Below are 13,217 nucleotides of genomic sequence, written 5' to 3' on the forward strand. Positions count from 1 at the left end.
GAGGATCTGAGTTGAAAAGAGGATCAAACAGAGCTGAGAGTGGAATAAGAGAAAGGGAAAGGACCGCCTGGGAGGGAGTAGGGATGAGTGATAGGGATGGAGGAAATGGTCCTGGAGTTCCTCCTTGTCTAGTAGGATATTTACTAAATGAACAAGAAAGGAACTCCAGGATACCAGCTCATGCCTTCAGTTGGATGTTGTTGGGATTTCTATAATTATTGATAAAATAAAGACAATTTAATGAATATACACTAATTGAATTTTCTTGGTCCATATCTATTTTGTGTATCTACAGATCAAAAGCTTTATTCTCAATTTAATGATAGATATTATTTTCCATTAACTGCCTCCTCCTCTCCTCCCTCCTAACGGCCATAAAGAAGTAGGCTTAAGGACAGATTGAAAATAGAAAATATTACGACTATATTTGAGGAATCATACCATTTCCCCCAGCACTATTTTTCAAATTTCACATTGTCAAAAATATGACTGAATTACAAAAAGTAAAGAACATATTGAATATGCAGGGTACCTTTCAAGAATTCTGCCTTCCTTGTGGTTGGAAACTGGTTCTCTCTAATGATTTTCACAGCATCTCCCACTGCTAAAACATTTATCCAGATAAAGATGAAAAATCATACCTGAATCATTCTTTAAATTGAGATTGATTGTATTACCTTACTAGTTATCTATCTTTTAGGTACTTCTGTCAGAGTTCTTCAAATTGTACCAGTTTGCAGGCTGTCATCAAGTATATCTCAAAATATTAATGAAAATGAAAGTAGCCATATTATGTGAAATTCAAGTGCAAATACCAAGCCTGTTTGACTAGAAATTGGACTTATTTGTGTTTTGCATGCATAAATTGTGCAAATAAAGCTTTTTGCATTTGTTCTCAAGTAATCAAATCAGGTACTTTCCTCTTGCAGTTCACCTTAATGTAATTTCATGTGCATGATGACATCATCAGTGTACATTGGATCAAAAGTCAGCTCCCTCAGAGAGAGCTCTATTGTGGCACTGGTTTGTTTCCTGAGAGTTAGCAAGCAAACAACATGGCAATCACTTGCTTAATCTTCTAAGAATGTCCCAATTTTGCAGGTTTTTTGGTGACACTCAATCCAGTGTAAGGACAAAACATAGTGCCCATTTAGCATATCAAAATGAATGAAATCCAATTTCAAAGCAAATATCCAACATCTTTCATTTTCATTCCCCCCACCCGTGTGCACATAATCCTTGTTACTTGAACATCTTGGGAAAGCTGATGCATTTTGTAGATTGCAGTGTTTCCTTGCTTTGGTATCTTCCTTTTATTTGGTCAAAAAATATCTGAGTCCTGAACCTTAATTAATTGTCAATACCTTTCTTTTACAAAACAGGACATTACACTAACCACAGGGAATACAAAAAGTACATTATCGATAAGCCAACAGGAGAAACCAATACAGGTGTTGGACTTTGAACATCATTTTTCAGCCAATAGTGTATGTGACTCATTACTTGAAGTAATTGAAAGCCAGGGAGCATCAGGATGGGGAAAGAAAAATCTGAAAGTTGTTATTCAGAGAGTATACTGCCTTCCTGTAAAAGATATTCTTCACAATCAACTGATTAGAAGCGACCAAACAGATCATTCCCTGTGTTCAAACATGGGTCAACAAAATGCAAGGTAGGCCTTGGATTGAATGTTGTGTATTTTGTTTAATTGATAAAGTGGTGAGGGTAGAAGTTCATGCTCCATTAAACTGAACAATACAAACATGGAAGTAAAATCAAAGTAAAATAAGGAGCTGCTGAATAGGTAGTGACATCACTAAACTTGAGTTTTAGAAGCCTGAATATTGTAGAAGAAAGTAAAGAATGAGGGAGTTAAGAAGTTCTTACTCATAAGTTTCTATAATGTGATAGTCTGTGAGTTTCCTGAATATGATCATTCAGCCCCTTTGCAGAGCAATACGAGATAAATACAGAGGACAGATCCAATAGGAAAAGCTGACAGAACTGGAATCACACAAGAATAATTAGTTCAGTTTTGCTGTCATAATTTATAGCACAGAACAAGCTCATTAAGTCCAGCTTCTCTGTATAATCCAACTAAAACGGGTGTCATGACAGAGACTGTCCATGGTAAAATGGCCAAATCTGCCAATGGAGAAAACAACATTAGATCAGTGGGAGGTGTTCAAAAGAGAATTTAATGTCAAACTAAACCATTTATATGCCAATGGGACAGGACCTCTGCTTGCCAAAAAGAAACAAGCCACAGATGACTAAAGAGATAAGGTCACATAAAGCTAAAAGAAACAGCATGGAGAAAGGCAGAAATCAGCAAAGTTTCAATTGATTGTAAACTATAAAGAACTTCGAAAGGGCACAAAACTGAGCTATAAAAAGAGATTGTGGAAAGAAACTTGAAATCAATCTTAAAATCTACACAAAAAGGTTTTACAATTATAGTAGGAAAAATAGTGTGGGTAGGGTAGTGTGAGCCCTTTAAATGCCATTGTCAATGATATTGTTAATGAAAATAAGAAACTGATGAACCTGTCAAATGGTTACTGGGTCAGTATTAATATTACAGCAAGATAGCTTCTTACACGTCCTTAACATCAAAGCAGAACGAAGACTTGTTGAAGTAAAATAATGGTATTAAAGAATGAAAAGTCCTTGGGCCAGATGGTTTCCATCATAGGATGTTGAAGGATGTCCTAACAATAACTTTCCAAAGTTTCCTTCTTTTGAGAACTGTTCTTTCAGAGTGGAAAATTGTGTTTCTCACTTTGCTTTTTAAGAATTGTAAGAGTGGGGAAAAATAGGAAATTATTGCCAGTTACCAATTACTGGAGTCAACGTGCTAGATTATGTTTTATTTTGCAGTTACAATGGGAACCCACAGGTGTTCAGTCACTTAAATTGCTCTTAGTCCTGAATGTGCCTGCATGCTCTGAAATAGAGACGTCTGGAACTTGCTGACAGATTTGAAAGACCTTTTGATGTATAAACCTATTCAGTATTACATTAAATGGTTACAAAGTGGAAGGAGGACATTCAAACCATTGGGTTTCTACCAGTTTTTTGTATGAGCAATCTTACAAGACCTTCTCCCCAGAGCCCCACAAGTTTTTTACTTTTAAATGCTTACCCAGATCCAGTTTAAATGTTGTTATTGTATCAATCATGACTCCTACTTCGGCAATGCGACAACTATTTGCTGTGTGTAACAGAAACATTTTCCTTCTGTGTGTCTTCTTTCCTTCAGTTCTTCACCACTTCACAAATAGGAACACTTTCACTCTATTCTCTCTCTAACCTAAATAGTTTTAAATATTTCCTCACAACATTCTCAGTTCTAAGGAGAACACTCACAGTTCCCCCAGTCTGTGCAGATAACCATAGTCCCTCATCCCTAGAATCATTTAGGTGACTCTCTTCTGTATCTTCTCTGAAAACTTCTTTCTTTTCTTTCTTTCTTTTTCAATCTTTTTATTAGTTTCCAAATTAATACAGATTAATATATAACATCGATGTTTGTACATGTAATACAAAGAGATCAGGAGAACAATCATGGCATAGATAAATCATAAAGAATAGTAAAATATAAAAAAAATCTGTAGATCCCACAATCTCTTAGTAAATATAATATACAAGAAAGGAAAGAAAAAGATTTATTGTGTATATAAAAGAAAGGAAAAAAAAATCCCCAAATCAGTAAGAGAAATTATAAACAATATATCAAACCAAACTGAAAAAATTTTTTTAAAAAAGACAAAAAAAAGTAAAAAAAGACTGGACTGAAATTTCTCAATAGAAACAGAGCAATATTACGTCGTCAATTCCGTTCCTCTAAATTGAAAAGTTATTAAAAAGGGATCTATGTCATGTGAAAATATTGAATAAATGGACTCCAAATATCTTCAAATTTAAGCGAAGGATCAACAGTACCACTCCTAATTTTTTCCGAGTTTAAACATGATATTGTTTGAGAGAACCATTGAAAAGTAGTAGGGGGTATTGGATCCCTCCATTTAAGCAAAATGGATCGTTTGGCCATTAATGTAAATCTTCTTATCTTTCCTAAATTAATAATGGAAAATAAACAGATAAAGGATATGAGTAATATCCAGAAATAGTTGTAAATCAGGAAATGGAGGGAGGGAGGAACTCTGGGAAAATGCAATCACAAGAGAAGTGGTACTGAACAAATTATTGGAGCTGTTGGGTGACATGTCTCTGGGTCCTGACTTCATCCCAGAGTCTTAAAAGAAGTGACTGGTGAGAGAGTTGATGTCTTAGTTTTAGATTTCCGATATTCTCTAGATTTGTGGAAGAAGATTTCATTAGATTCAAAAAATAGTGAAGGTATCGTCTTTATTCAAATAGGGTGGAGACAAAAAGCAGGAAACTACAAGCCAATTGAATTAATTATCTGTGATAGCGAAAATTTTAAAAGCTATTATTAAAATGTTTCTAGCTGGACACTAATAAAATTTGAGATAATGAGGCAAAGTCATCATAGTTCTGTGAAAGGGGAATCAAGTTTGACCAATTTGCTGGACTTCTTTGAAGGAGCAACATGTGCTATTTATAAAAGAGAACGAGTGATCTGGTATTTAATTTCCAGAATGCATTGGGAAGGTGCTGCAACAAAGATAATTGCAAAAAAATAAAAGCTCATGATGTAGGAGATGACATATTGACATGGATAGAAAAGTGGTTGGTTAACAAGAACCAGAGAACAGACATAAATGGTCTTTTGTTTGGTTAGCAAGAAATAATGTGTGATGTCTGCAATGTTTGGTTCTGGGGCCTCAACTCCTTACAATCTATGTGAACGACTTAAATGAAGGAACTGAAGGTACGGTTGCTAAATTTGCTGTTGACACAAAGGTAGGTAGGAAAGTTGTGAAGAGGTTGCAAGTGGATGTAGATAGGTTAAAAGAGTGAAAAAAATTGACAAATAGTGTATCTTGAGGAAAAAAATGAAATTGTCCATTTTGGCAGGAAAAATAAAAAAATCATATTACCTAAGTGATTGTGGAGCTGTGGGATCAGGGGAATCTAATGTGAAGAGTGCATGATTCACAAAAGTTAGTTTGCAGGTACTGCAAATAATTAGAAAAACTAACAGAACCTTATTATTTATTGCCAAGGGACTTGAATGTAAAAATAGGGTCATCATGCTTTGGTTATAAAGGGCATTGGCAAGACCACATCTGGAGAATTGTGTACAGTACTTGGCTGCTTACTGAAGGAAGGATGTAAATGTGGAGGAAGTACTTCAGTGTGTTAAAGGCAGTTCAAAGAAGGTTTACTTGATTACTGAGGAAAGGTTGAACAAGTTCTTCTAGGGTTTAGAATAGTGAGAACGATCTTGACTGAAGATGTGAGGTCCCAGGTGGTCCTGACGCTGTTAATGTGGAGAGGATATTTCCTCTTTAGGGGAAACCTAGAACTAAGGGTTACTATTTAAAAATAAGGAGTTGTCCATTTAAGACAGAAATAAAGTGATTTTTTTTCAAAGGATTATGAGGCTTTAAAATTCTTTTTTTCAAATGATAGGGGAAGCAGAATATTTGAAGATTTTTTTTAGACAAAGGTAGATTCTCAATAAGCAAGGAATGAAAGATTAGTAGGGTTAGGTGGATTTGTGGAAATAAGGTTACGATCAGATTAGCCATGATTTTGTTGGGTGGTGCAGCAGGTTCGAGGAGGCATCTGACTAACTGCTCCTAATTCATATGTTTCTAAATTGTGGTGCCCACTGCAGCATGCATTCCTTGCTCTCACACTCTGTGCCTCTCTTTATAAAGCCCAGGATCCTGCATGTGTTTTTTAACACTTCCTCATCTTGCCCTCTTAATGAATTATGCATAGATATCCTCAGATCTCACTGTTCTTGTAAATGTTTTTACCATTGTGCCCTCTAGTTTATATTGCTGCCTTTTATTCTTCCTACCAAAATGTAACATTTCACATTTTTTTAGCATTAAATTTCATCTGCCACCAAACCATCCATTCCACCAGCCTGTCAACACTTCCTTGAAATCTATTATTATCCTCCTCACATTTCAATATGTCTTCAAGTTTTGTGTCATCTGCAAATTGGAAAATCGTGCCCACTAAACCCAAGTCCATTGTTTAATTTATATTTAGAAAAGTGATAGTCATAGTACCAACTCCTGGGGTAGTCCACTCTACACTTCTTTCTGATCTGGAAGAAAAAACCTTTCACTACTGCTCTCTGTTTCCTGTTACTGTTAAAAACCAATGGGCTTCTGTATTGATGACCAGCCTTTTAATGCCACCTTGGCAAATGGCTTGTATACATACCACTCAATTGCATTTATCTCATCAACTCTCTCAGCTACTTCATCAAAAAAAACTCTATCAAATTAATTAAACACAATTTACCTTTAACAAATCTGTGCTGGCTTGCCTAATCAATCCACACTTGTTAAAGTGACTGCTAATTCCATCTCTAGTTACAGTTTTTGAACTTTCCACCCACTGATATTATACTTGACTGATTTGTAATTACTGGATTTATGAACAATAGTATAAATCTGAAACTTTCCAATCTTGGGGCTCTATCCTTGAATCTGTAGATGTTTGGAGTATTGTGGCTAGGAATTTTGCAATTTCCTCCTTACTTGCCTCAGCAACCTAAAATTCATTCCATCTGGATGGACAAGTGATTTGTCCACTTTAAAAGTAATTATGCTTTCTAGTTATTCTTTATTATTAGCCCATCCAGAATTGCAGTTGCATCTCTCTTTGCTGAGACTTGAGCAGCATCCTCTTCCATGGTAAATTTCCTTTTTTTAGTCTCTGATCAGCCACTTCTCATATAACTCTTTAACTGTTCACATGCCTATAGAATATTTTTAGATTCCCTATTCTGTTTGTTGCCCATCTTTTCTCATGCTCTCTCTTTTCCTCTCTTGCTTCCTTTTTTTTGCTTTTCTCCATACCTCATCACAGCTTTGGTCCAAACGTAGACCAAAGAGCTGAACTCCACAAGTGAGGTGAAAGTGTCTGCTTTTGACATCAAGGCAACACTTGACCAAGTGTGGCATCAAGGAATTCTATGAAACTGAAGTCAATGGGTATAAAAGGGAAAGCACTTCTATGCTTGGAGTCATATTTTGAACAAAGGAAGATAGTTGTTGTTGAAGCTTAATTATCCTAATACCAGCATGTCATAGCAGGAGTTTTCTAGACTGAACTCTCTTCAGCTGATTCATTAATGATCTTTCTTCCATCTTAAGGTCAAAAGTGGGAATGTTTGCAAAAAGTTCAGAGCCATTCACAATTCATCAGCAAATGAAGCTGTCCATGCCTGTATTACAGCAAGATCAAGTCAACATTCAGTACAGATTGATAAGTGGAAGTAACATGTCACAAAAGTATTAGAGAATTGATAGTCTCCAACAAGGTAGAAAGTCTGACTTGTTGGAGACCCTTGACTTTCAGTGGTAATACCATTGCAGCATCCTGCACCATGAGCACACTGGGCACACCATTGACTACAAACTCAACTGGCCTAGCTACAAGAGCAGTTCAGGAGTTGGACATCCTCTGGTGATTGACTCACCTCCTGATACTCCAAAGCTTTCCATCATCTACTGGGCACAAGTCAGCAGTATGATGGAATACTCCACTTGCCTGGATAAATTTAGCTCCAGCAATACTCAGGAAGCTTGATTCTAAAGAGGACAAAACAGCCCAGTTAATTGGTACCACATCAACTATTTATTCCCTTCACCATTGCTGTGTAATGGCTGCACTGTGTACCAACTATAAAGTATACTGCAGTTACTTGCCTGGGCTACTCAAACAGCACCTACCAAACTCATAATCTCTATCATAAAAAGGAGTAGGCACATGGCAGCCTCACCAGCTGCATGTTCCCTCCAAATTGGTCCCCATCCTGACTTGGACATGAATTGCGGTTCTTTCATTCGTTGCTGCATCTGAATCATGTAGCTCCCTTCCCCATATCATTGTGGAAGTTGCAGCAGTTCAAGAAGGTAGTCGTTACCACCTTCTAAATGGCAAATAAGGAAGGGCAATAAATACTGGCTGTGGAATGGTGCCTAGATCTTGAAAAATGAATGAATAAAGTGTAATTAAGAGACACCAAGACAGTTAAGGAAGATTCTTTCATAGAAGTTTAAAAAAATATATGAAATGTTTCAGAAGGGTAAACGATGAAAGCTGTATCATACTGGCCTGTGAGTTATTAACAAGTAGACAAATTTAGTACCAGAAGTATCAATGCAGAAGTTAAAAAATATAATTTCAAGCAAAAGCACTTTGAGATTTACAAATCTTTATTGCAGGTGAAATTTAAACCATCACATTGGATTGAACATGATAGGCTACATGGCTGTCTACCAAAATTTCTTATGGTCTTGCTTTGCCTGGAGTGTAATATTGAACAGCCTACATAGTAACTAAACCACTTCTTGTATCTATTATACAGAAATACGTTATTCTTTTGTTTTATGGCACATTTGAATCAAGTGTATGATTGTGTGGTAATTGCTTGTCTGCAAATTAGCTTACTTATTCCAATAGTATCACAACACTTTAGTATTTTGGAATAGTATTGTGTTTTGATGTTATTTTACAAATTCCAAGCTTTGTTTTGTTCAGCCAATTCAGTATTCAATAATCATTTTTAATTCCCATTTGAGCTCATCTTCACACTGCAATTGTCAAATAATTTGCAATCTCTGTTCTACCCAACCAAAGATTCACCTTCTGTTTCATTCTGTTTCACCACTTCCTTCTGTATATCATGCTTTTTGGGTTAAATCTCACTACTTTGAAGTTAATTGAAAAGCTAAAAAAAAAACTGCATATGCTAGAAATCTGAAATCAAAATGGAAAATACTGGAAATACTCAGCAGGTTAAGCCACATCTTTGGAGAGTGTCTCCAAACATTTCTGCCCTGAAGTTAATGCTGATTGCAGATTAAAACAAGGAAAAGCTGAAAAGGGTCAATGACTTTTTTTTAAAACAAAGTTTTCAGAACTTGTGTGTTTCTAACAAAAACTCAAATTGACCTTTTCAGGAAGTCTGAATTTCTGCACATAATTCAAATTGCTTGACATAAATATCTAGTTTTTAAAGTCATATGGAGAAATGATATACTTTATGGTGTTATTCTACTTCTCAGTCTTTTTTGTTGTTTTACGCGAGTGTATAGATCCTGCAGATTTAATTTTAGTTTTTTTTAAATTTAAATTTGGAGTAGATTTCACTCTTGTGCCTGTGTTTTAACTAGGGGAAGTACCTAAATCTGTGTGGTCACAGAACAGGAAACTTTAAATGTTGCTTTATTAATGATATCAAAAGGGCAGATTGTTTTGCAGGGTACAAGGAATCCATAGATTGGAACCCAGTGAAGTTTTCAGATTCTGTCCTTGGTAAATGACCTAAATAAATTGCAGTTGAGGTTTTCCTCTGTGGTTGCAATCCTTTCTCTCAATAGAAAATAACGTCATAAGGTACAGTGAAATTAGTTTCACTTTCGTCTGCAGATGCGTCGATGAGTAGACTTTATCTAAAATTAATCATTGGTCCTTTGTACAATTGACCCATTTTTTTTCTTTTACTTTTTTTACCTTAAGATCATTTTGGCATATTTTACTGTCCAAAACATTTTTGTTTTGAACACTATGTTAAATTAAGAATTAGTTATTTAGGTAACCAATGTTAAAAAAGAATTGCACCTCACCAATGTTGTTAGATACAAAAGAAAGTATATTTGTCATTATGGTCATTTGCAAATGTTGTCTAAATCTGGATTGGAGATGCTTATAGATAATGCACTGTTTAATAAGGATAGAATTATAACATAATATATGGAGCTAGTTTTCTACCAAAGTGATGTGAATTCCTGGAAGTACAAACTCTAATTGATGAAATTGCAGCACCTTGTGTTCCAGGCGATTTCTTTGTTTCTGCCCCATCTCATGCCTCCTCGACTTCGTCATTCTCATCACATTTCTACTTTATCTTACTCCTTCCCTTTTCCTACAATTTTTGTTTCCCTTAAGGAAATTTTATTTGCTTACAATATTCATCCAGTTTTTATTGATTGAAAAAGTCAAAGCTGATAAAAGAAATGTATTGTTCAAGAAAATGGTTAGTGCATTAACAAAAGGCCCAGAGTGTCATGTGCTACTAAACAAGCCTTGGAAACTCAAAAGTTATTCTTCCACCCACTCTTAAGATGGAGTTAGGACAGGGTTCAGGGAATTTGTGAAAAAGGGGCTCAGGTGGGATGGGATAAGAAAGTTTGGGACTGATTATTAGATAGATATGTCGAGGAGAGAGTTAGTAACTGATGATTGGCAGACATGAGGCTGTTGAAGAGAAGGTCACAAGCCTGGTGGTGGAAGAATAGCAAAATTATTTATAAGAGGCCTTTTTCAGGTAGATTCCCAATGCCATACTGGGGGCAGTTTGGTCTTCTTTCCACAATAATGTTGCAAGCTATGCAAGCACATTCAGTGTTTGCTTTTATTTGAATCACCCGTGGACAGCTTGGGGCAAGCATGTGTGAATGAAAATTATGGCAGTGGTATTTTTATCTGAGCACTTCCATTTGTTAATTTGTCAGAGCCACAGAAAACCTGGTAGAAAGATTGTGAAATTGCAATTCGTGTGTTAAGTCCCCAATTTTCCATGAGGCGATCTGATTTCTAGGCGGTTGTCTACCTCTCTTATTCTTTATCTCTCACTCTTTTTAGTTGGTCTAAAAAGCATTGACTTGCTAATTTTTGAATTTTGCAAAATACATGCGAGCTCAGAAACTAGATTTAAAAGTCAGTTAATCATTTTAGCATGAATGGGAAGCATGCACACTCATTGACCTTTTAAAGTGTACACAATCTAAATTTTACCTGAATAAAACTATTATTTACAACTTATTTGGTAATCCCTCAGATAAAGGCTGACTTCCTTTCAGTCTGATGTTGCCAATGATCCCATTGTGGGAACCACAGACCCTTCCACAGGTGGGGCAGCTGGTTGCTGACAAGGTGGGCGGGTGTGTAGTTTGTGAAGTCCCCCAATCCTTCCGGCGTTTAACGCAGAGTCGCTGTGTGATCCCGACGCATGGCCTTGTTGTTCTCAACAGCATCCTGGATGCTCCTTCTCCACTTTCAGTGGTCATGGGCCAGAGATTCCCAGGAGCCAATGGGGATGTTGCATTTCTTTCAGGATGCTGTTAGCAAGTCCTTGAATCTTTTTCTCCATTTGACCCCTGTTGTGAGAAAAGGTTCCTCTGTTGCGGTATTGGTATTGGTTTATTATTGTCACTTGTACCAAGGTACAGTGAAAAACTTGTCTTGCATACTGATTGTACAGGTTAATTCATAACATAGTGCAGTTACATTGAGTTAGTACAGAGTGCACTGATGTAGTACAGGTAAAAACAATAACAGTACAGAGTAAAGTCACAGCTACAGAGAAATCTCTTATGGCAAAGCTCGGAATACGGCATTGGTTTCCAGAGCCTGGTTTTGGGCATGTGAATAACGCCCTGACCAGCATAGCCAACTTGGCGTAATGAGGGTCTCATTGCTGGGGATGTTGACCTGTGGGAGAACACTGGTATTGGTTTGTTTGTTCTTCCATTGTAATTGGAGTATTTTGAGGAGATAGTGTTGATAGTATTTTTCCAGTGCCTTGAGATGCCTGCTGAAGGTTTGCTATCTATACAATTCATATCATTATTACGTTTGAAAAGGAATTGTCCCAGGAATTTTGGGATTCTTTTGTCTTACACCATAAGGTAATGCAATTTTAGGAGAAATGGCCTAAGATATCTATTTGCTTTGCAATCTTGTTTCTTTCATTCTTAAATGGATAATTTACCTTAATAGTTAAGTTGGTTATTAAATGAACTTGTCAAGACCAAAAAACAAAAAAAAACTGCAGCTGCTGGAAATCTAAAATGAGTGCAAAGTTATGGAAAATCTCAGCAGGTCAGGCACCATTTGTGGAGAGGGAAATAAAATGGCAGATCAGCAAACTGGAACTTAATTTCTATTTTTCTTTCCACAGATACTGTCTAAACAGAGTGTTTACACATTTTTTTTTATTGTCTCAAACTGAGTTATACAGACTTGAAATAATCCAGGATTAGTACTTTATTCCAAGTTGCTGATCTCAGGCAGTTTGACAGAAGGCCTTAGCCTAAGTATTCGGGATGCAGATGGGAAAAATTCACAATGGAGCATTGACTCCTGTTAGAAAAAGTACACAGCTGAATGTTGTCAGGATTTGGCTTAGTAGTTAGATCTTTGTAGTTAAATAATAATTCTGCAATAGGCTAATGGAGGATAAGCAGACTTTTGTATGACAGATTAGAAGGTAGATGTTAACGTGAAGTCAGACCTATTGGGAGGCTAAAAATATTAAAAGAAAGCAAGGGCAAAAAGTCATTGGAGACAGTTTGTGTTATCATCTTCAGTGTGAGCATGAGCTATGAGTTAAATTGCTGCCAGCAGTAAGGAATGTTATAACTCAAAGTGAAAATTAGCATGCAGAGAGCCAATTTATTTGTATCTAGTATGAAAAATATCGACACCCATTTCTTATTTTTGAGCTAAAAGATATCCTAATAGTGTTTAAGTTAAATGGTGTGTGCAAATAATCAACATTGCCGTACTGGACCTGGTGCTGGGTAATGAGCCTGGCCAGGTGACTGACCTTTCAGTGGGACAACAGTTAGGGAACAGTGACCACAGCTTTTTAAGTTTTAATATAGGTATAGATAAGGATATAATGGACCTTGCAGGAAAGTATTAAATTGGAGCAGGGCAAATTATGAGAGTATTGGGCAGGAACTAGGGAGAGTTAATTGGGAACAGCTGTTTTTTGCCAAGTCCACATCTGATGTGTGGAGGGTGTTTAAAGACCAATTGCACAGAGTACTGGACAAGTATGTTCCAGTAAGAAGGAAGGACAAGGATGGCAAGGTAAGGGAACCTTGGATGACGAGAGACGTGATGAATTTACTCAAGAAGGAAAAGCAAGAATATGTAAGGTTTAGGAAACTAAAATCAAGCAGACCTCTTAAGGATTATAAAGAAGCGATAAATGAACTCAAGAAGGGAATTGGGAGAGCCAGGAGGGGCCATGAAAAGTCCTTGGCAAGTAGGATTAAAGAATATCCCAAGACATTCTATACATA

The 13,217-nt window shown here is 36.4% G+C and overlaps 1 protein-coding gene across 1 annotated transcript in view; it reads left to right on the top strand.

Moving 5' to 3' along the window:
• Positions 1-13,217, top strand: part of spidr (scaffold protein involved in DNA repair) — a 193,400-nt gene that overhangs the window by 127,599 nt on the left and 52,584 nt on the right. The window contains exons 4-5 of the mRNA XM_052022596.1: positions 1,383-1,672; positions 7,272-7,393. Coding sequence (XP_051878556.1) covers positions 1,383-1,672; positions 7,272-7,393 — 412 coding nt within the window. The remainder of the gene's footprint in view (positions 1-1,382; positions 1,673-7,271; positions 7,394-13,217) is intronic.

This window comes from Pristis pectinata, chromosome 9, assembly GCF_009764475.1.
Source record: "Pristis pectinata isolate sPriPec2 chromosome 9, sPriPec2.1.pri, whole genome shotgun sequence".
Taxonomy (NCBI): Eukaryota; Metazoa; Chordata; class Chondrichthyes; order Rhinopristiformes; family Pristidae; genus Pristis; species Pristis pectinata.